Here is a 20,842-nt window from a genome sequence, read left to right as displayed (position 1 = left end):
AGTAGTTGTGGCACGCGGGCCCTAGAGCACAGGATCAGTAGTTGTGGTGCATGGACTTAGCTGCTCTGCAGCATGTGGGATCTTCTGAGACCAGAGCTTGAACCTGTGTCCCCTGCATTGGCAGGTGGATTCTTAACCACTGCGCCATCAGCGAAGCCCTACAAGTACTTTAATTTCCCAGAAAACCCAGAAAATACAAAGTAGCTAAGACAACAACATACAGTTTATCAACAGCAACGTTCATGAGGCATCCCTGAGTGTGAAGCTCTGGGATTGGATGCATTACTGTTTTGATCATTGAGTAAGACAGGCATACTTTTAAAAATAAATTTGACAAGTCAAACTTAGCTTCTCCATCTGATCAGAAATATCAATACACGGCTCAAGTGGGATTCAAGCATTCTTTTGCAGTGTTTCTAATGTAGAACAAGAATGTATTTAGCAGTAGGTAAAACAGCAACAATGTTCTATTTGGTATTGTAGTGATAAACACATTTCTTCAAGTGAAAATAAACTAAGGAACACAGGACGCTATGCATCATTTTTTAGCCTCCCTTTTACCTGGGCTGGACTAGCTAACACACCACATCATCCCTCTTTAATACCTTAGAGGCCCAGTATCTCAGACACGCCCTGCGCTTTCACAGGCGGCTTTCCTCACCTCAGCATGGCGCCCCCTTGCGCAGCACAGCCTCCACCTGGGTTTCCTGGTCCCTGCTCTGTGTGGCCCAGCCCAGCCCAAGGCAGCCTAGGAGGGGGTAAAACCCCGACCCCTTCCCTCAGCTGGGATTTACCATCTGCACGCACACCCTCATGTCTCTTTTTGGAACACCCTACATTTTGTTAAGGAGCAACACCCTGCTGATTCGGGCACCTTACTTCTCTTCCCACTACAGAATGTTCCATCACACACCCTCACATGGGGACTCAGGTGACCTGTCACCCTCCCACATTCGTAACTGGACCTGAGGGGCGGGCAGGTCCCCTGGGGGCTCACGGCAGGTGTGGGCACAGACATGAGGGTCCTGCACCCGAGCAGTCTCCGGGGCTCCCCGACAGCCATGTCGGTCCCCTCCTTCCAGACACTTGGCTTGCCCTCCACCAGGCCTCCAGTCAGCATCTTGAGACCGGGCTTCGGAAAGGACCAGCGGAATGTGGGCCGACCGAGGTGAGGTCACAGGAGGGCAGGAAGGATGCTTTAACCCGAGTTCATACATTTACAAGCCTTATCCTGTCCTGTCGACATGAACAGGAGAATACTGCTGCTCCGGCTGACGACTCAATCACCGGACAAGGAGAACTGCCGGAGAGACTGAGGCAGGAAGAGCATCCTTAACCCTCACCTCACCACACACATTCTCTTACCTCTCGTGTAGTCTCTGGACCAGGATGTCTCCAATGCTGCAAACAGGAATGAGTATTACAGATGTTCTTCCTTCCAAAATTAAACACCTCACCGCAGAAACCTGCCTTGTTTGGCACACAGAGCTTACAGCGTCCCGCAGAGCAGCTCAGAACACGCCAAAGAGAAAACGGTGGGCGTGGAGGGCGGGCTCAGAACTGGTTTGGGGCTGGTTTTCCTTTGCTGAGTCTTTGTTCCCAGGTGTCCCTGGGGTTTCTACACTGCATTCTGCCTTCAACTCAATTTAATCCAGAGTAACCCTACAATGTCAGGATGCGTAATGTCCCTCACCTCAGGCAAGGCTGCTAGTGTTTGCATAAAGAAAACCCGCTTTTCATACATTGAATCATTTAGTGGAGCTGCAGGACCATCTAGTCAGGGTCTCCTAGTCCGTGATTTCTGTGCATAAGGCAGAGCTCATGTATGGATTTTCCTTTGTTAGGCCATTGTTGTAAACAGTTATTCTAGACTTCAAAATCTGGTAATAAATTTAAAAGATTTTAAGGGTCAAAGGGATAGTGTGTTTATTTTACCATCATTTCATGCTTACATGTTTCATTGAATTTTATCATTAAACCAAAATTCTTACTTAAATTACTCCAGATCAAAGCTTCTTTCAAGTATCAGTAATAGTTTCAATTAAAATAAGACCTATAAAAACATATTGTTTGATGACTGATACAATACATACATGAAATTAATACAATTATTTTAAATGACTATTGATTTGTATTTCCTTTATTTACCTTCATATATATAACATGAACTTTGTTAGATAACAACTCAGAATTTTCCAGAGGTGCAGGAGTGGTTAAAAATACTTAAGAAATGGATGAATACAGAACGTCGTGACACCAAGCACTCCTAAAAATGAGGATGACATTTGAGGAGACATTATCTTTACAGATATAAATGACAGTGAATTTTTAAAAAAAGAATGGGAGTAGGAAACAAGAGGTGTATTTTAAAAAACATACAAGGAGATGAAAGAATCAGGATATAAGGTTACATTTAGGTAACAAGAGAAAAGCCTCTGAAGACCTCAAAGCAGCAGAAGACACCAACGCTAATACAAACATGGAAACACGGACGTGTGATAGTTTGTGCACACGTTTTAATGTCTGTGGGGCTTACATACTGAACTTTGCATTTTAACTGTTGTCTAATAAATAGAAAGCATGAGGAAATGCCTTATCATGCTTAAGAAATACCAAGCGCCTGTTAAAAAGTATGTACTACTCTTAAAGCTAAGACATGCACCGAAAGGTCAGCTGCCCTATACAGTTTGATGCACTGGTAGCAAAGATGCCCTTTGGGATGAACGGAAAGAGAAAGAGGGGAAGAGGGGTGCCATCGGCTGTGACACAAAGATACCGGGACACAAGACTTGGTTTTCCCGCTGTGCCAAGTGTCCCCTTGAGTAAAGGGGAGGGGGTAACTGAGGAGCTAGCGCCTCCAGAGCAAGGGTGCCCTCAGTCCACTGACCTCAAGAGGGCACCTGCAACCGAGACCGTGATGGGAGAGAAGATCCTCCGCTTCCCAGGAAGGACGGATGAAGGACGAGTTACTACAGGGAAGGTGAATGTCAAAAGGACAAACGCCAGAGTCAGGTGAAGCAGAATGGCAGCAAACTAGACGGCCTTTCTGAGGCGGACAGTGCATCCAATATTAAGAATAAACTACCATCCTACTGGAACACACACTCACACAGACATACATCTGTGACCAATTCACAGGCATCCCTGTGTACAAAACTACTCAAATGAGTTCACAGTCAGCCCTCTGATTCCGATCCAATGCCCAGGATCCCTTCAGGCCTATTTTCCGCGCTTGTCAGCACTTTGTTCAACAAGGAGAAATGTGGATCCAGTCACATGCTCGACCTACTTCCATAATTATTCCACAGCACCGCTCACGGTCCTCTCCTCAGCATGGAAGGTCCCGGAGCAGCCGCACCAGACGCCCAAGCTCTCAGGCACAGGCAGGCACCCCTCCGGGACCGAGGTACTGGTTCAACCCACCTCACGCAGTGGGTCCCACGGAGCGCAAGGCCCAGGGAGGGACCTAACTTTTTTTCCTGTAGCTCCATCAGTTTCTAAGAGAGGAGCGCTGAGATCTCAGGAGGTGTTAGAGAGATGCGACAGTTTCTCCCTGTAGAAACTGCTTTATGTATCTGGCGCCTAACTATACACACATAAGACTGGAATTCTTCGATTTTCCAGGTGAATTAACATATTCATCATTATGCAGTAATCCTTTTCATCTTTTACGGCTTTTATCTGAAGATCTAGTTTGTCCGACTATTCTGCAGTATTGGAAGTCGAGTCCCCAGGGGTCTCCTATGTTTCTACCCATCTTGGAGCAGGGGCACTGAGTGCCTTCTGCTTTGTGCAATCTCTTAATTTTGTCTGAACATCGAGTGTCCTTGCCGGAGACAGATGACGCGTCCTCTGCAGAGAAGGCAGATTTGTTTGCTTCTCAGCAAAACAGAGGGAACTCCCCCCAGCGGGCAGAGGGTGGGCAGGCCTGTCTGCAGCCCGTGGTCACACATGGGGTTTCCTCTGCTGTGACACAAACCCCGTGTGTGTGGAGCATCCAGCCGGGTCACTCTGCACAGCCCTTGGGACTTGTGGGGAAAGGAGAATGGACGCCAGCACGAAGACCGAGCTGCTGATGTCGTGAGTGACACGTGACCCAGGAGGCCCGTGTCATGTGCAGCGCGCGTGAAACAGGGTAAAAATCCCAGACCCCCCCCAGTTCTCCAGTTTTTGCGGCAGTGAAGACCCTTTCTGGAGGAGAGAGGCTGCCGGGCCCCGAGCCCAGGTCAGAAGAGGAGGAGAGGGCTTCCCTGGTGGCGCAGTGGTTGAGAGTCCGCCTGCCGATGCAGGGGACGCGGGTTCGTGCCCCGGTCTGGGAGGATCCCATATGCCGCGGAGCGGCTGGGCCCGTGAGCCATGGCCGCTGAGCCTGCGCGTCCGGAGCCTGTGCTCCGCACCGGGAGAGGCCACGACAGTGAGAGGCCCGCGTACCGCGAAAAAAAAAAAAAAAAAAAAAGAGGAGGAGATACCCGGGGCAAACGCCCCCAGGCCAGTCCCAAGCCAAAGCCGGCGACAGGCTCACCCACTGTCCCCCGGTTCCCGAACCCCTGGGCCTGGGCGAAAGGCGCGGCACCGAGCGAAGCCGGCCACACGGGCTCTGCTCACGGCTCCCGAGCGCCGGGCGGGCCACGGAAGGCCGCTCCGCTGAGCACGAGACCAGCTTTCCAGGTCCCGAACGAGGCGGAAGCCCGAGAGCTGCGGCCCGGAGGGGCTGTGCAAGTGTGGCCGCGACAGACGTGCCGGGCCTGCTGGGGAGGGGGCGCTGGATGGAGCCGAGGGCCCGGGCAGGGCAGGCAAGCCCGCTGCCCTTTCGGGGGCCCCTTCTGGAGAGGCCGGCGCCCCGCGCTGCCTGAGCCGGAGCGGTGGGCCCTCGTGGCGGGGGGGGGCGCCCGGGCGCGGCCGCTGAGGCTCCCGTGCTGGCCCCTTCCTCGCTGGCTGCCTCCAGAGCCGCCGGACGCCTGCACGGCCCGGCATCTTGGGCGTCCCCAAGAGCCCTGTGCGAAGGAGAGTCAGGCCTCGCTGTGCACGGCGGGGACGGCCGATCCACTCCGGACAAATTTCAGGGGCCCGTTCACTGCGGCTCCTTAAACTACGTGGGTGGGTTCGCAGGGTCAGCGTCTCGCACGCGGAATGAATGCTGTTACCCCTTAGGTCGCCACCCCCAAAGGAGCCCCGGCCCCGGACTGTTCCCCTAGGGCCCTGGGGGGAGAAGGACGGTGCTCCCCGTGGTCCTTTCCTCAGCTCAGCCGACAGGCTGACCGGAAGCCGTCCAGCAGGCTGTGGCCACGCCCCAGTGCATCCCCGATGAACCCCGCTGGGGCCTAGTCTCTCCCGACCCGCTTTCAGCTGACACTGTTGCAAATGCAGTTGCATCAGCGGGCTGCGGACGCAGGGCTGAGACGTATCTGCGTTATGAGGTTGACGTACTGGACTATTTGTCGTTTGACCTTAGGGCAACTTTTATCACAAAATCTACTCATTCACAGGCTGACAGGCACAGCTGACTGTGTTGAATGGACAGTCCTTGCCCCTCACCGTCCACGAGCAACTGATCGTGGTAGGCAATGGCTGGTCTCTTCAAAATCCTGCTCAAAAGGGTTTCTGACTGAACCTGTCTCACTGACTAAGGCAGTGTGGTCACAATTCCACTGCCTCCAGAAAGGGAACATAACCGCTCAGCTGGCTCCTGGGTAACGGAAGCACGAGAGAGACTATAGGGACTTATTTAAACCGTCAGGATCTTTACTTCCTTTCCTAATTGATGTTGCAGGCTGGTCCGACGCTGGACCTCTGCGTGACGGCCTGTCCACAGGGGACCTTGGGCATTAAACTCAATTCTGGTTCCAGCCGCTGGATTCCCTTGTTGGATGGAGGTGGTCCCGGACATTTGTCCATGCAGGTCACAGGCAGGGATGTAATGGGTCTAACTTTCACAAAAGTGCCCTCTTCCCTCCTGGGCTGGACGCTTATGGATGAAATGTTTAGGGGTGAGGTTGAGAGGCTGACAGGAAGAAATGGGACCTCTGAGTTGCGGTCATTGCAGGGTAATTTTACGGTAACGCAGGGAGAGCCACAACCCCAGTGCCCGGGGAGGGGACACCTCAGGCCCTGGGAAGTGGTGGAGGGAGAGGTGTCACAGATGCTCCATCTTCCAGAACAATGCCTGTCTCTCCCCCTCAAGGCAGGTGCCCTGTGTGCCCCCCCCCCCAGTGCTGCAGATGCCTTATTTAAGATACCTGACTACTGGAGTTGCCCTCCCTGGACCAACTTCTCCATCCTTCCTAACTTACCACGCAGCCTCCAGGCACAGGAAGGCACGGACCAGCTCCTGAAACTCCTGTGTAAACACCCTCGACATGTCCAGATGCCTTTCCCAGACCCCATTCTTAGCCATCCTCGGAGGTGGATGGATGCCACCAGGATTGTCTTTGGGAAAAATATAGACACAGGGAACAGGCTTCTTTCCAGCTTTCACTCTACAAACAAGGAGCAGAGTCTATTATTCCAACTCAGTTGGGACACCTGAGCTCTCCCAGCCAGGCTGGAGGGCACATGGGATGCCCTGTCACCCTATGTTCCCTGAACAACGAAGGTCCTGCCTGCAGGTCATGGCACTTTGAACAACACTTTCTTTCCAGGACACCCTGCACATTACTGGTGATGGACACCAGGCATGAACTCACCTCTGTCTTAAAAAAATGGTCATGTGGGGGCTTCCCTGGTGGTGCAGTGGTTGGGAGTCTGCCTGCCGATGCAGGGGACACGGGTTCGTGCCCCGGTCCGGGAGGATCCCACATGCCGCGGGGCAGCTGGGCCCGTGAGCCATGGCCGCTGAGCCTGTGCTCTGCAACGGGAGAGGCCACAGCAGTGAGAGGCCCGCGTACGGCAAAAAAAAAAAAAAAAAAAAATGGTGATGTGCTCCCGCTGGGTGGTCTGAGACCATCACCTGCTTTAGGAAATGCCCCTAGCAGATGGTATAGCCTTCAGATACCTGCGGAGCTCTCTCCACAGGGAAGGGACCCTCGGGCATTCAGTTCCAGGTGACACACCTGACTCATCCCTACGAGCATCTTGCAGGAAGTTCTCTCCCTAACAGGAGGGACCCAATTAGAAAAGCTGATATAAAAACTGTCACTGATCTTAGGTGAGGTGATCAGTGACACCATGTTGCTCCTGGAAGGGATTCACTTCAGCTTCATGACTGACCACTGGATGACATCATTGTCCTAAAAGCCTCCTCGGCCAAGTGAGGTCTACGCAGTCACTAATGCATCCTGCTGTCCCTGGGTTAAATCCTCAGGCCAAGTGGTGAGACGAAGACGGACACTTGAGGCAAAAGCCACTTGGATTTCTAAGGCAGACCTTGGGGGTTTACGGGATTTGTGGGGAGGTGGGGCCTGGGGCCCTGGAGAGGGGAGGTGTCAACACTGCAAACAGGCTGGTCTCGCCTTCTGCTTGGATCGCCCTGGGTGTCAGCCTTCGTTAAATGCTGCCTGAGACAAACTGACCTGGATTGGCCCCTGCACTGTTGATCATATGGATGCCGTGGTTGATGGAGCGAGGTACTTACAAGAGAAGTCTCTGGCCAAGAAGACAGGGAATGAGGTTGGATATGATAAGAGGCAGTTCTGCGAGGTCATGCATAGTTCTGCATGTCTTCCCATTAGAGGCACAGACAGTTTGTTCTGTACGAGGATGTTTGTGTAGCAGTCTTAGAAGAGACTTTCTCCTGAAGTATCTGCTTTTAATTATCTTTAGCTTTCAATGTTGTAAGTGTGCTTTTCCACTGTTTTATGAATTCTATTAATCTTGTTGAGATCATCTTTGTTTGTGTAATGGTATAATATTTTTGGCAAGTAATATGGCTTTTTAACCTGCCTGGATTTTATTTTGATAATCAATCATTGCTTCTTACTTTTCTCACCTGGCACATTGTACTTCTTGTATTTGTAGATTCATGCCTTTCAACATTTCTGGAAAAAATTTCAATATCTCTTTTAACATTTCTCCACCTTATTATTTCTGGCTTCTCTTTCAGTATCTCAGATTAAATTCACTTATTCCTTCTCATTCTGGTCTCTATCCCCTATTATCCTTTTTGGATAATTTTTCTGAAATATTTCAAGTCATTTTTCTGAAATATATAAATACACAAATATATACACATAAACATTATGTTTATATACTTAACAACTTATTATTTTTGTTACATATATTTTCTGTTTTTAAATGTATGTTATCACATGCATATGCATATATTCTCATTAATTCATTAATTCTCTTCATCTAATGTCTAATGCATCTGTTTAATTTTTAATCATATTTTTAATTGAATAGGTCATATTTGGTCATTTTTCAAATCTAATATTTTCTGAAATTATGTGGGTCTTCCTGTATCTTTCAATACCACTTTAAGTCTGTAAACGTTTTACACACTAAAAACGTTTCATATAGTGGTTGTATGTTCTGTTTTACCTAATTATTTATCTGATAGTTTTGATATTTAAGTGTTGAAACCTGTCTGGTTTTGTTCTTACATTGTTCCCTCCTTACCTGTTGGCTTTTGTCATTTAGTTTGTTGGTTTATTTATATTAGTGTGTTTCTTCTACTTATAAGATTTATTGGTATGTGAGCAAAGAGTTGGCAGAATACCATCTGGAGAATCCTTAGGAGTCTGGATTCCTGGTACTTTTCTACAGAGAGAACTTACGTTAGGATTTTCAAGTGTCAGGTGTACTGAGTACAAAGAATCCCTTAAATTCTATTTATCATCCTGGGGCTTCCCCAACCTCTGCTCTGAGGTGGTGAAATCCAAAACCCCAGGTCTGTGAGAGAACAGGTTCAAGGGGATAAATATTGTACCGCAATAATGGTATTATTACCCAATAATGGTATTATTTCTTTTTTGCCCCCCCCCAGTTTCTATATTAGAGTTTAATTACCTCCTAGTTTCAGCTGGCTTTTGTTTAATTGGCTTGTTTCAGAAGCCATAGCATCCTTAACCTGTTGTCTGTTCACAGAACTGGACCCATTTCCTTGGTGGAGAGCATTGAGGTGGAGCGAGATAACAGACACTGAAACACACAGTGATCACAGAGAGATGGCAGGAAACCTGTAATTTGCCCATGCGTTCACTGGAAGGGTATGACAGCCACACACTACTGTGTTTATTCCGTAATTTACATGATTATAAATCTACACACATATAAGTAGATACTATACAGGATATACTTGACTTTTCTTTGCCGAGAAAAATAATTTCTCACTGTATTAACACCACATTCCTATAATAATGTTATCCACATTGCTATTAATAAATCATTAATATGCATAAATACATACCATACTACATTACACTGATTTATTACATATTATTATTTCATATCTTTTGTACTTTTATTTGTAGCCACATTATTAGCCTTGCTGTTTACCAGCCCTGTGACCTTATGAATATATTTAATATCTTTGTGCTTCAGATTCCTTATCTTTAAAATATTAGTGAGTGTTTTTTGTGTCTCCTGTTGTCTGAGGAATAATTCATATGTAAATTGTCACATTACATTAATGAATAAATGCATTAATATAGTAACTCAGAGCAGCGATCAACACACACTAGGCAGGCACTAAGTATTAGCTTTCTTAGAACCTTTTCTCTGCTGGCACGAGTTGTGATTTAGACAAAAGAGATGCAGACACAGCTTTTTCAAAGGTGCTGCCAGCATGCTCGCCCTGAACTTGCTAGAAACTCATGGTATATCTCAGCGGGAACGCCTTCTACCAGCAGGGTAAGAATGCCTCAGTTACCTTCACACATGGATGCCTCTTTATCTTGCTATAACCTGAGTTTTTAAAGAGCTGGAAGATACATGGCTTCTCTAAATCTCTCCTATTGCCTATCATGATTCTTGCTTCTTGATAAAGTGACGAATAACTGAGGTTACCAAGGACATCACTAGGGTAAAACCCAGGCCTGATAAGTGCATCCATCAGGAGCTCGCTGGCCTGTCCACGCCCAGAACAGCACAGTGGCCACCGTGCGCCTGAAGCTGACCTCGATCCTGGCGTCATTACTTTCCAGCTTCATGGCTGCTCCGTGTCTCCTTTCCCTTGTCTAACGATTGTGGACCACTACAGAATCTGTCTTCTAGGGTTGTTTTAAATGTTAGGTTAGCACACAAAATATTTAGACCATTACTTGACATCATTGCTCAATTATCTTAGGAATTCCTGCCTATATGACTTTCACAGCGACAGCTACTACATGCCAACGACTACGGTTATTACACTTCCCTTAAAGAATAGGTATATTCAAGCATGCTCTACAAAGGTTAAGATTTTTAGAGAACTGTCTCCTTAGAAATGCAAACGCTGTGGAATATTTACAAAATACAAGTTCCTTTCATTGAAAAGGCAAAAATTATATTATCTAAAAAAGCACGGAGATTCCACCAGTGAACATATGTGTTGTTCTCCCATTTTTAGTAGATAATAACACAAAATATAGACACTGACCCTGCATGTTCTATTCTATGAGGGCTGCAGAGAACCTGATTAGCATATACAAAACCTGTACATAACTTCATACCTAATGGTAAAATACTGAAAACTTTCTCCTAAATTTGGATTAAGGCAAAGAGGTACATTGAATATTATACTGAAAGGCTTAACCAGAACAATAAGGCAAGAAAAAGAAAAAAATGCATAAAAAGAAGGAAAGGAAGAAATAAATCTGTGTCTATTCAAAGAGGATGATTATATGCGTAGAAAATCCTGAGACAGCCACAACAAAACACTGCTAGAAATAAGTGAATTTAGCAAGGTGTCAATAAACAGGGTCAGTGTAGAAAGATTAGTTATATGACAACATACTAGCAAATAAACATCACAACTAAATTTACAGTAGCATTAATAAAAATAAGTTAGCAATACATTTAACAAAAGAATGTTACAGGTCCCTATACCAAAAACTACAAAACTTTTATTAACTTTAACTAACAAAATGAAGAGATATACCTAGTGTGTGGATTTGAAGATTGTTATCCATCTCCTCAAATTTATCTACAGATTTGACAAAATCTTAATGATTATTCAAAGCTGTTTTTTTGTTGAAATTGACAGACCGATGCTAAAATTCATATGGAAATACAAAGGGCAAGTGCTGAAGCAGCACTGAAAAGGTGGAATCACTCAGACTTGCAGCACTTGAATTCAAAACTTAACATAAAGACACAGGCAAACAGGTCGTGCGGCACATCCTAGGGGCAGATGAATAATTCCCCAAGACAAAACAGACACAGAGGGCTTCCCTGGTGGTGCAGTGGTTGAGAGTCCGCCTGCCGATGCAGGGGACGCGGGTTCGTGCCCTGGTCCGGGAAGATCCCACATGCCGCGGGGCAGCTGGGCCCGTGAGCCATGGCCACTGGGCCTGTGAGTCCGGAGCCTGTGCTCCGCAGAGGGAGAGGCCACAGCAGTGAGAGGCCCGCATACCGCAAAAAAAAAAAAAAAAATCAGACACAGAAAGACTCACACTTTCAGGACCACTTCATTTTTGACAAAGAAACCTAGGCAATCTGATGGGGCAAGAACAACAAATGGATGTTCCCACAACTGGCCACACTGAAGAAGTGATATTCACCCCCTGCCTCTTAGCAAACACAAAGACCAATCACCACGTACACACAAACCTAACAGTTAAAACTTTCAGTCTCCTAAGAAAACACAGAAGATTGTCTTCTACAAGAAGTTATAACCATAGAAAACTGATGATTTAGGCTTCCATATCATGCAAAAATCTCTAAAAATATAATTCTGAAAAATGGCTCTGAAACCACAGGCTTCAAACCAGTGAGAAACAAGCAACTATAAACTTAAAGGGCATATATTGCCATCTTTACGTAGTGATTCAAATAAAAAGTCATCACATTTATTATGTGTAGTAACTAGAAAAAGATGAAGGGCACTTAATTTTTTAAAAAGTTTTTCTGCTCCAAATTCCTATTTAAAAAAAAAAAAAAAAGTGGGGACTTCCCTGGCGATGCAATGGTTAAGAATCCACCTGCCAATGCAGGGGACATGGCTTCGAGCCCTGGTCTGGGAAGACCCCACATGCTGCAAGCAACTAAGCCCATGTGCCACAACTACTGAGCCTGCGCTCTACAGCCCACGAGCCACAACTACTGAGCCCACGCACCACAACCACTGAAGCCTATGCGCCTAGAGCCCATGCTCCACAATGAGAGAAGCCACACACCACAACGAAGAGTAGTCCCCGCTCGCCGCAACTAGAGAAAGCCCATGCGCAGCAACGAAGACACAACACAGCCAAAAAAAGCAAAAGCAAAAATGATTTCGATTTAGACAATGGACACTGGACTTCACTGAGACATTGGGCAAATTACTTCACTTCTGTGCATCAGTGCATCTATAAAAGGGACAACTATCAGTGCATCTATAAAAGGGACAACCACGCTTTAATATACCCAAAGCGTTTACAGTATCTGCCCCCCAAAAGATAAATGCTTGATCAGTGTAGACAAACATATCTATAGGAGACTATGAAGTTCAATGTAGTGAAAAGGTCATGGGTCACCGCACTGCAAGATCAACGCACAGGTTACAGCAGATGTCAAACAAGAGGCAGGCACAGGGCTGGTCCCCATAGCCGAGCCCTGGCATCCGCCCTGGGAGGCACTGGTCCGAGCACTGGGAAGGCCCTCAGAACTCAGTGTCCAGCTGTCACAGCAGCGTGGCCGAACTTCCGTGCCCTGGGGCAAGGCACCTAGGTCCTCGCTAAGCCTCTGTCCAAAGGTGCTGTGGTCGCTGCACAGTCTAGGACCATCAGGGATTTGAGAACAAAAAGCAGCAGAAGATGATAAGGGACTCATAACACTGCCCACAGCTTCATTTCCACCTAATAAGGAAAGAGCTTTGGAATAATCACTGAATTTGGCATTCTCTGAGTTGCTGGTAAATGTTGTCAGTCTTGGTGAAGCCATGGCAAAGAGTGCCCAGCGTGTCATGGAGCAACTGGCAAGGCAGAATGCGAAACAAGCGGTAAAGACCATGGGTCAAAATGTAGATTCAGATTTTACTAATGGTCGCTGCTTCAAAGATAAGTGTGTGACAACATATACGTTTCCCAACTTTTCATTTTTCTAAGGAACTACATTTAACATAATTAAAGAAAATAATAAAATTACAAAACCTCTATAATATCTATGGAGTTTGGTGAAAGACCATTTTAACACACAGTTACACAAAAGTAAGATTATAATTTCAAAAATAAATCAATATATCAATGTCGGGCTTCCCTGGTGGCGCAGTGGTTGAGAGTCCGCCTGCCGATGCAGGGGACACGGGTTTGTGCCCCGGTCCGGGAAGATCCCACATGCCGTGGAGCGGCTGGGCCCATGAGCCTGTGCTCCGCAACAGGAGAGGCCACAGCAGTGAGAGGCCTGTGTACCGCAAAAAAAAAAAAAAAAAAAAAAAAAAAAATATATATATATATATATATATCAATGTAGAAACTAGAGAACACTGTCCTAAACTCATTCAATATATATAACTCAAGACTCTTGAACAGGCCAGGAAAGCAAGCCTACGTCTTTGTTAAGGCTACAGAGAAGCATAAAATAATCCATGAAGCAAAGTCCTGGGGAAGGAGATATAGGTGTTTGGGGTACCGAGAGATTAAAGCCTTAACCCTCAAAAATACAGCATCCCAAGCCAGGAGCCAAAAGCCAAGCCAAGTGGAAAAGCAGTTCAAAGAGAAACAGTGCACATCTATTTCTGACTGTCAATCTTTCAAAATAAAATTAGCTCAAGGTGTTCAGGGGAAGGAAGGCAGGACACGTAAATACCAAATGCTAATAGGAGAACGTCGAAACTTAAAATGGAATTTTCTCAAATTACAGCGAAAAGTAAATGCTTCCACTTCAGTGCCAATGTTACTGTTCTATTTTATTAAATACAAGTACAACAACTGTTATATCTAAGAATTCAAAGGCAATAGATTGAAGGGATGCAACAGTGGTTCTCAATCATGCCTACACATAAAAATCACTCGGGGAGCTTCTAAAATTTAGATTCCCAGGGCCTCGTCCCAAACCAATTTAAGTAGCATCTCTGCAGCTGGTGTTGGGAACTGCAGAATAAGATGGATAAGCTTTCTATTTACTTGCCTTTCCTCAACACACACACACACACACACGCAGTTTCCTATACTGACCGTTATTTATTGCAATAGTTCAGCTCCCAAGCACTGCATGACTAAAAATGAGGGAAAAGTATCAAAAACCACCCAGCACATTGTGCCTGGGGAGTTCATGTTACAGACACCCGGCTGAGCTCTAGAACATCAGTATTATTTGCTGACTTCTGCTCAGCAGATGTAGCGTACAATTTACACAAGTCAGACACAAACATGCCCTAGTCTAACATAGATGCTACATTGGAGAACAATTCCTAGTTTCACTGAAGCCGGGCAATACAATGCAAATAGACTTTGCCTGAAGGGAGAAACAGAGACCTTCATCTTTTGTGTCAATTTCAGGAATGATTACCTCTCAAACAGCCTTGAATAGACTTATATCTCGATTTTTCTGCTACTGCTGAATTCTGAAGAATTCAGAAAACATGAGTTCTGAAAAGAATGATTAAGTAGATTTCTAAAACAGTCCATCGCTTTTCTTAACATGAAAAAAATTAGATAACATTACAAAAACACTTTTTATGAAAATCACGAGTCCCAATATTTCTCCAAGTAAATCTATGTTTCCAGTTACTCATCTGTGCCTTTGTCTTTTCTGTAAACATTTTTAAAACACTCCTCTGAGGACTGCTACACAAGCTGACACATTCAGAGCTTGAAGGCTAATAAAATAATTATTCAAAATCGGTTCCTTTGTGTGATGAGGGGCACTTTCCAAGATTAAATCCTTTTCATGACCTTTGACTAAAGTTTCCTTTGGAGACCTTCTGATAACTGTCTTTCTCACCTCAGCCCCAGCGCCTGGACCTACTGTGCTATGTAAGGACCTCTCCTCCAATTATGTTGTACGGTGGAATATAACTTATAACTTCATCTCAATAAATTGAGCTGAAAGTAATGAGAAAATATTGTGGGTCTACAATAGAACATATAGGAATATTGTTTGTAGTAGTAAAACAAAACTGAACTGAACCGAAAACCCTGTACGTCAGTGCAGGGTATCCAGAATACGGAGGGATGGTAAGCAGAGCCGGATGTAGGGTCCCTCACTCTGGACCAGATGGCCTGGCTCTGGCCAGTCTTCATCATATCAGGACCACTCAGCTCTAAGCAAGGAGCTTCCCGGATTGCGCGGAGCTTGGGATTCGGAGCTCTACCTTTACTCTGAGCGCAAATGCCCACTAGCCCCCAAAAGCTGTTTAAATCTGCCCTGTCAGGGTTTGCTTGGTCTACTGACAAAGCTTAGTGAGGCAAGAGCCAGAAGAAACGTCCCGTGACTCCTGCACCTGCCTTATTTATTATCTTGTTCATATGACAAGATAAGCTTCTCCAAAAGGCACTGGCCTCTGCAGTCTTTGTTCCCACGATGCCTGAAGAGCCTAGGGCAATGCCTGTCTCGCAGAAGAAAGGCTGAGGCCTTAATTTGAATTTAAATCCCATGAATTTCTAAAAAGTGTTAGTAAGAAGAGTTTAGTCTGGGGTCCTCCTGGGCTGAGATCACTATTTAGTTTGCATTATATTATACAGTTCAGCCTGCTGTCAGTGTAGACACTTAAGACTAGAATTGGTGATCAAAAGTGGAAAAATCACCAACTTAAATCAGAATCAACAGAAATGAGGATTGAAGTTTGGGGTGACTAAAAACTCATATTCATTTGAACCATGTTCTTTTTATGTCTTTCTATACAAACAAGGTACGCACTGAAAGTGAGACATATCCAAATAAATGTTAAATTAATAATTCAAGGATGGATTATTTAGAATAATTTTATGGACAATATCAATGAGGTTGTAGGATTGTAAGCTGGGGCTTCACAACAGTGGGAAACCCCAAGGAATTGTGAATCCACGTGCATTAGTCTACTTATGGCAGGAGTATTTAGTCCTGAGTGGGAGACTGTGTTTCTCTAAAATCATCAAACAAAGACTCCCACGCGGTCTCAAAAGGTAGAAACCTCTTGTGATCGTACCTCTGTGCCCTGTGACAGTACACTGGCAGAGAATGGATCATGTCAAGAGGGTCCTAGAGAGGCAGGTGGCGGCCTAACGCTGGCCCTCTCCAGGGAGGATGACCCCCTCCCCGGTGCTAACACACCAGGGCCCACAGCAGGTACATTCCTGAGGCTTAGAAAGACACAGGGCTCCCCGAGGGGGATGCCGGGAATGACCTCGGTCTCTCTCTTGACTCAGCCTGTTCCATCATCAATGTCCATCAGGTCAACTTAGGAGTCAAATTTGCTTCCCAAGGAACTCCAGCTACCACGCTGAATACTAGAATCTGCATCCTTTGTTGTGAGTTAATAAATCAGCACAATGCATTCCACATCATGAGCTGTGGGGTGTGAGAATATGAGGTGGTTTCCTTCTCCCTTGCACTGACAGCAGGAATTTCAGCTTGCAAAGCAGAGGGTCCCTGAGATCGAGGTAGTGTTGAGAGGATGGGTGCCACATTCCTTCCTCCTAGCAACATCTCCACCCCCACACACACCCTGAAAACTTTAGCAAACAGGCACATGGTAGCCTCACCGAGTAAGCACTATGCACGTATCTATGGACTGCATTAAGCTTCCTTGTCCCTGTAGCCCTCTTCTCAATTGTCAACTGCCGGTGCAAGGTGTAGGGAAATATTTTCTGAGACAAAGTATGGTTCATAAGGTGGTATGCACCAAACACAGTGTTCTGATAGCCAAAAACTTCTGGAATTTACTTTGCTTTAAGCAAATCTAGATATGAACTGAGGTAAGGTTACATTATAGACTTCATGGATCGTATTTAACTTGAATATACCTATAGTTTCTAAGAGAGATGTTGATCTGTTTAATTACAGGGTAAAGTCCCACTGGGGACACTACATAATGTGCTATCTTACCTTCTCAAAATACATTTCAGAAAAATCTAAATTCATAAACGCATCTGACCCTGAAGTTTCAGGTAAGAGGTCATGAGCCATATTCCTTCTTATCACATAATCAAAGAAAACTCATCGATGTCCTATTACGTAAAGTTCTTAAAACCTCCTAAATATGTGAACGATATGGGGCATCAAACGAGGTGCAGATTAATGCAGCTAGAGACACTGAATCAGAGAAGACATCACTTCTGGGCTTCGGTGTCAGTTAAATATGTGAAGTGTGCTATTTCCTTCTGAGCCTTGTTTTTCTCTTTTGCTGTAAGGAATTTGGGGGGGGCTTAAATGAGATAATATAGGAAATAACCTATGAAATAAAATAGTAATGATATTGACAGATTTTCGCTGGGACAGCTGTTGTAACTGTTAACATTGTTATATACATGTAATGCTTCTGCCTTCTCTCAGAGTAGCAAGAAAGGAAACGTTGGTTTTAATATCTGAGGGTTCAGAGTGTTCAGAGAGTCAATATTTCAAACTTTAAAAATTCTGTGTAGGAGAAACAACTGTATAAATGTTTGAATCATATTCTCAACTAGTGATATTATTCACGTTATTTTAAATGTTAAAGTATTTGGATGACCACACTGGAGAACTAACGGTTTTAATCACTTACTAATGACTATGTACATGCATATATGAATATGTATATGTTCTATAATAAATGACGATCACTGTCTTACCTGAGAAGAGTAGGCGTGTCCATCTGAACCGCAGACGGGGCTGGTAGAGACCCCCGAGCACGGCTGGCAGGTGGATGTCGGGGGGCCCCTCCACTGCTTCTGCCCAGCTCCTGCACCTTTCATGCTGTTGACAAAATAAAACAAGCATACTTAGTGCATTTATTTAAAAAATAAATTTATATTAGCGTCATGCCTTTCCTCCACGGTCATTCCAACTCTTCCAGATCAATTAGAATCAGTAAATTGGTAAATTGTACCCTCATTTCCAATGTATTAATCCATACAGTGTTCTTTATAAACTTTTGTTTCATCATCAAGGTTTTCCTATAATAAAATAAGAATATATTCCTTAAAAAGATTCCCCTGGTTACATGCAGACTACAGTTATACTTCAACATATGGGTTCTCTGGTTTTAATCTGTGGTTGTGAAATGTGTTTTTAACAGCCCCCCAAACAACTCACATGTCTGGAATCTTCCCAAGGGCCCCCTCTAGAATTCTACTAGAAATAGTATTAGAAAGCAGACACCTAATTCACCAGGCGTCCCAGAGGCACATGAAAATAAGAGCAGCTTACTTTTAGAGAAAGTAGCACTAAGAACCACTTTTCCAGCAAAGACCAGTATTTAGAGCCCAGTTAGCAGGTTCGGTGGTGAGAGCCAATCCTCTCTTTCTTGTGTGGAAAGAACTCAAGATACATCCATCCGGCTTTGATCTGGAATAAAGTGGGAAAACCCATTCTCTTCCGCTACCTACTCCTCAATATCCGTTTCTCCACTTTGATTAAACTGCTTCTGCTTGGCCTATTTGTGTGAACAGTTCACACAGAAATGGGCAAAGGCCTTCAGAGTAGGAATAAAAACAACAGGGAATCTCTACACAAGCACTTTGTAGTTAGAAGTCCTCCAGGAAATCAGCACTCGGTCTTGTCCATTAAAACTGCTCATGGATAGTAATTTGACGTCTCTATCAAGATGAGAAACGAGGTTTTACCGGAAACATTTGCTGCCTTTTGGCTTTTCTTTTTTCACGAATAAGTCAAATCTACAAAAAAGTAACCCCAAAAGACAACTAAGAAGTGTAGTGTTATTCCTCACTATAGGGAAAGAAGTTCGGACTAATGTATTTTATTTATTTTTTATTTTTTTATTTTTTTTTAATTTTATTTATTTATTTATGGCTGTGTTGGGTCTTCGTTTCTGTGCGAGGGCTTTCTCTAGTTGCGGCAAGTGGGGGCCACTCCTCATTGCGGTGCGCGGGCCTCTCATTATCGCGGCCTCTCTTGTTGCGGAGCACAGGCTCCAGACGCGCAGGCTCAGTAATTGTGGCTCACGGGGCTAGCTGCTCCGCGGCATGTGGGATCTTCCCAGACCAGGGTTCGAACCCATGTCCCCTGCATTGGCAGGCAGATTCTCAACCACTGCACCACCAGGGAAGCCCTGGACTAATGTATTTTAAATTGTGATAATATTTGGGTGGGCTGTGGGAAAAGGTTTATCACCTTCTCTTACCCCCTCATCCCTCTCCCCCGGCCGCTTCCCCCTCAAAAAGAAGCCTATGATCGCTCCAAACACATCTTCTTCATTTAAATTTTGTAAATTCTGCCAAATGACCACTTTAAAATCTTGTCTGGCAACAGGTATCACCTCATAAAAGACACAAGAGGGAAAATAACCGTGCTATGACTGATTAAAAGATTGGCACAAAATCCTAATGGGAATCAAAACAATGACTTGGAAAACTGAGGACATTATTCTATACCACCTCCAGACTCATAAATCACAGAGACGGAGCAGAGAGAAACAAGAAACATAAAACATTATGTTTGCCTTGTTCTTTCACTGTGTGCAATCAACACAAGGCACGAAATTATGAAATTATTTGCTCTTCAGTTACATTAGGAGAAATCATTACCAAGCACAGGCTTCTAATCAATAGAAAGTATTTTATTAGAACAGCATGTCTTTATCGCTTTTGCTTTCAGATATGCACCTGTCTGTACACTATGACATACCTAAGTCAACACTATGACTCTGTAATCACCTCATTCCCTTTTCCTAACTTTAAAACTCCACTGAAACACAGAAACTAAGATTGTGACATTACTCTCTTGTATAAACATTTTTGATACATGAGGTAGTCTTTTATATATAATTCAGACAGTTATTATATATAGAAGTGAAATCTTTTTGAAAATTGGAAGATTTACTAGAAATTATTAAAATTCAAATGACTTCTTAAACAGTGAATTTACAACGTACCTGTAAAATAAGTTTTGGGGTAAAAAGTTTTAGTTATCATTATTCCCTTCAAAGTCAACACTGCCGAAGCCTAAACACTTTCAGATTCCTGAAGTATATCAATAGAGATGGTATTTTTTTTTTTTTTTTTTTTGCGGTACTTGGGCCTCTCACTGCTGTGGCCTCTCCCGTTGTGGAACACAGGCTCCGGACGCGCAGGCTCAGCGGCCATGGCTCACGGGCCCAGCCACTCCGCAGCACGTGGGATCTTCCTGGACCTGGGCACGAACCTGTGTCCCCTGCATCGGCAGGCGGACTCCCAACCACTGCGCCACCAGGGAAGCCCTAGAGATGGTATTTTTAATGTAGATTTCATCCTGGTCAGGATTTGCTGAAGTATCATCAACATTGGAAGCATCATAATATTGCTTATATTTGCATCACCATTTTACTTGAGGTGATGACAAATTATACCATTCTGTAAACCAGCAGAATATTTACTTATGTTTAGTTTAAAATAAATACATTAGATGATGATAAATTCACCAGAATTCATGTTTTAATATATTATTCATGTCATACACATGGATAACAGTGAGTCATGAACTTTTCACTATACTCAGTAAATCCAAAGGAAGCACTTAGCATTTTGTCATCAGAACAGAGACTTTATAGAAAGGACAAATTATTCTACAAAATTTGAGGTTAAATTTGAAATCCAAAATTCTAAATATCATAGATTTTATGTGTTCTTTTTTTTGTTTGTTTTTTTTTGTGTGTGTGCAGTACGCGGGCTTCTCA

The 20,842-nt window shown here is 44.6% G+C and overlaps 1 protein-coding gene across 4 annotated transcripts in view; it reads right to left on the bottom strand.

Moving 5' to 3' along the window:
* The window catches only part of SPOCK3 (SPARC (osteonectin), cwcv and kazal like domains proteoglycan 3), a gene marked incomplete at both ends in the record, with an annotated part of 376,097 nt that overhangs the window by 117,409 nt on the left and 237,846 nt on the right, over positions 1 to 20,842 (bottom strand). For 3 of the 4 annotated variants that reach the window (XM_082618565.1, XM_082618566.1, XM_082618568.1), the window contains one exon: positions 17,802 to 17,925. The exons of the other annotated variant lie outside the window; for it this stretch is intronic. In XM_082618565.1, the coding sequence (XP_082474691.1) occupies positions 17,802 to 17,925 (124 nt within the window). The remainder of the gene's footprint in view (positions 1 to 17,801; positions 17,926 to 20,842) is intronic. 4 annotated transcript variants of the gene reach the window in all.

The sequence above is a fragment of the Mesoplodon mirus genome (genome assembly GCF_964341445.2).
Source record: "Mesoplodon mirus genome assembly, chromosome: 1".
Classification (NCBI taxonomy): domain Eukaryota; kingdom Metazoa; phylum Chordata; class Mammalia; order Artiodactyla; family Ziphiidae; genus Mesoplodon; species Mesoplodon mirus.
This window is presented reverse-complemented; position numbering and strand designations above follow the sequence as displayed.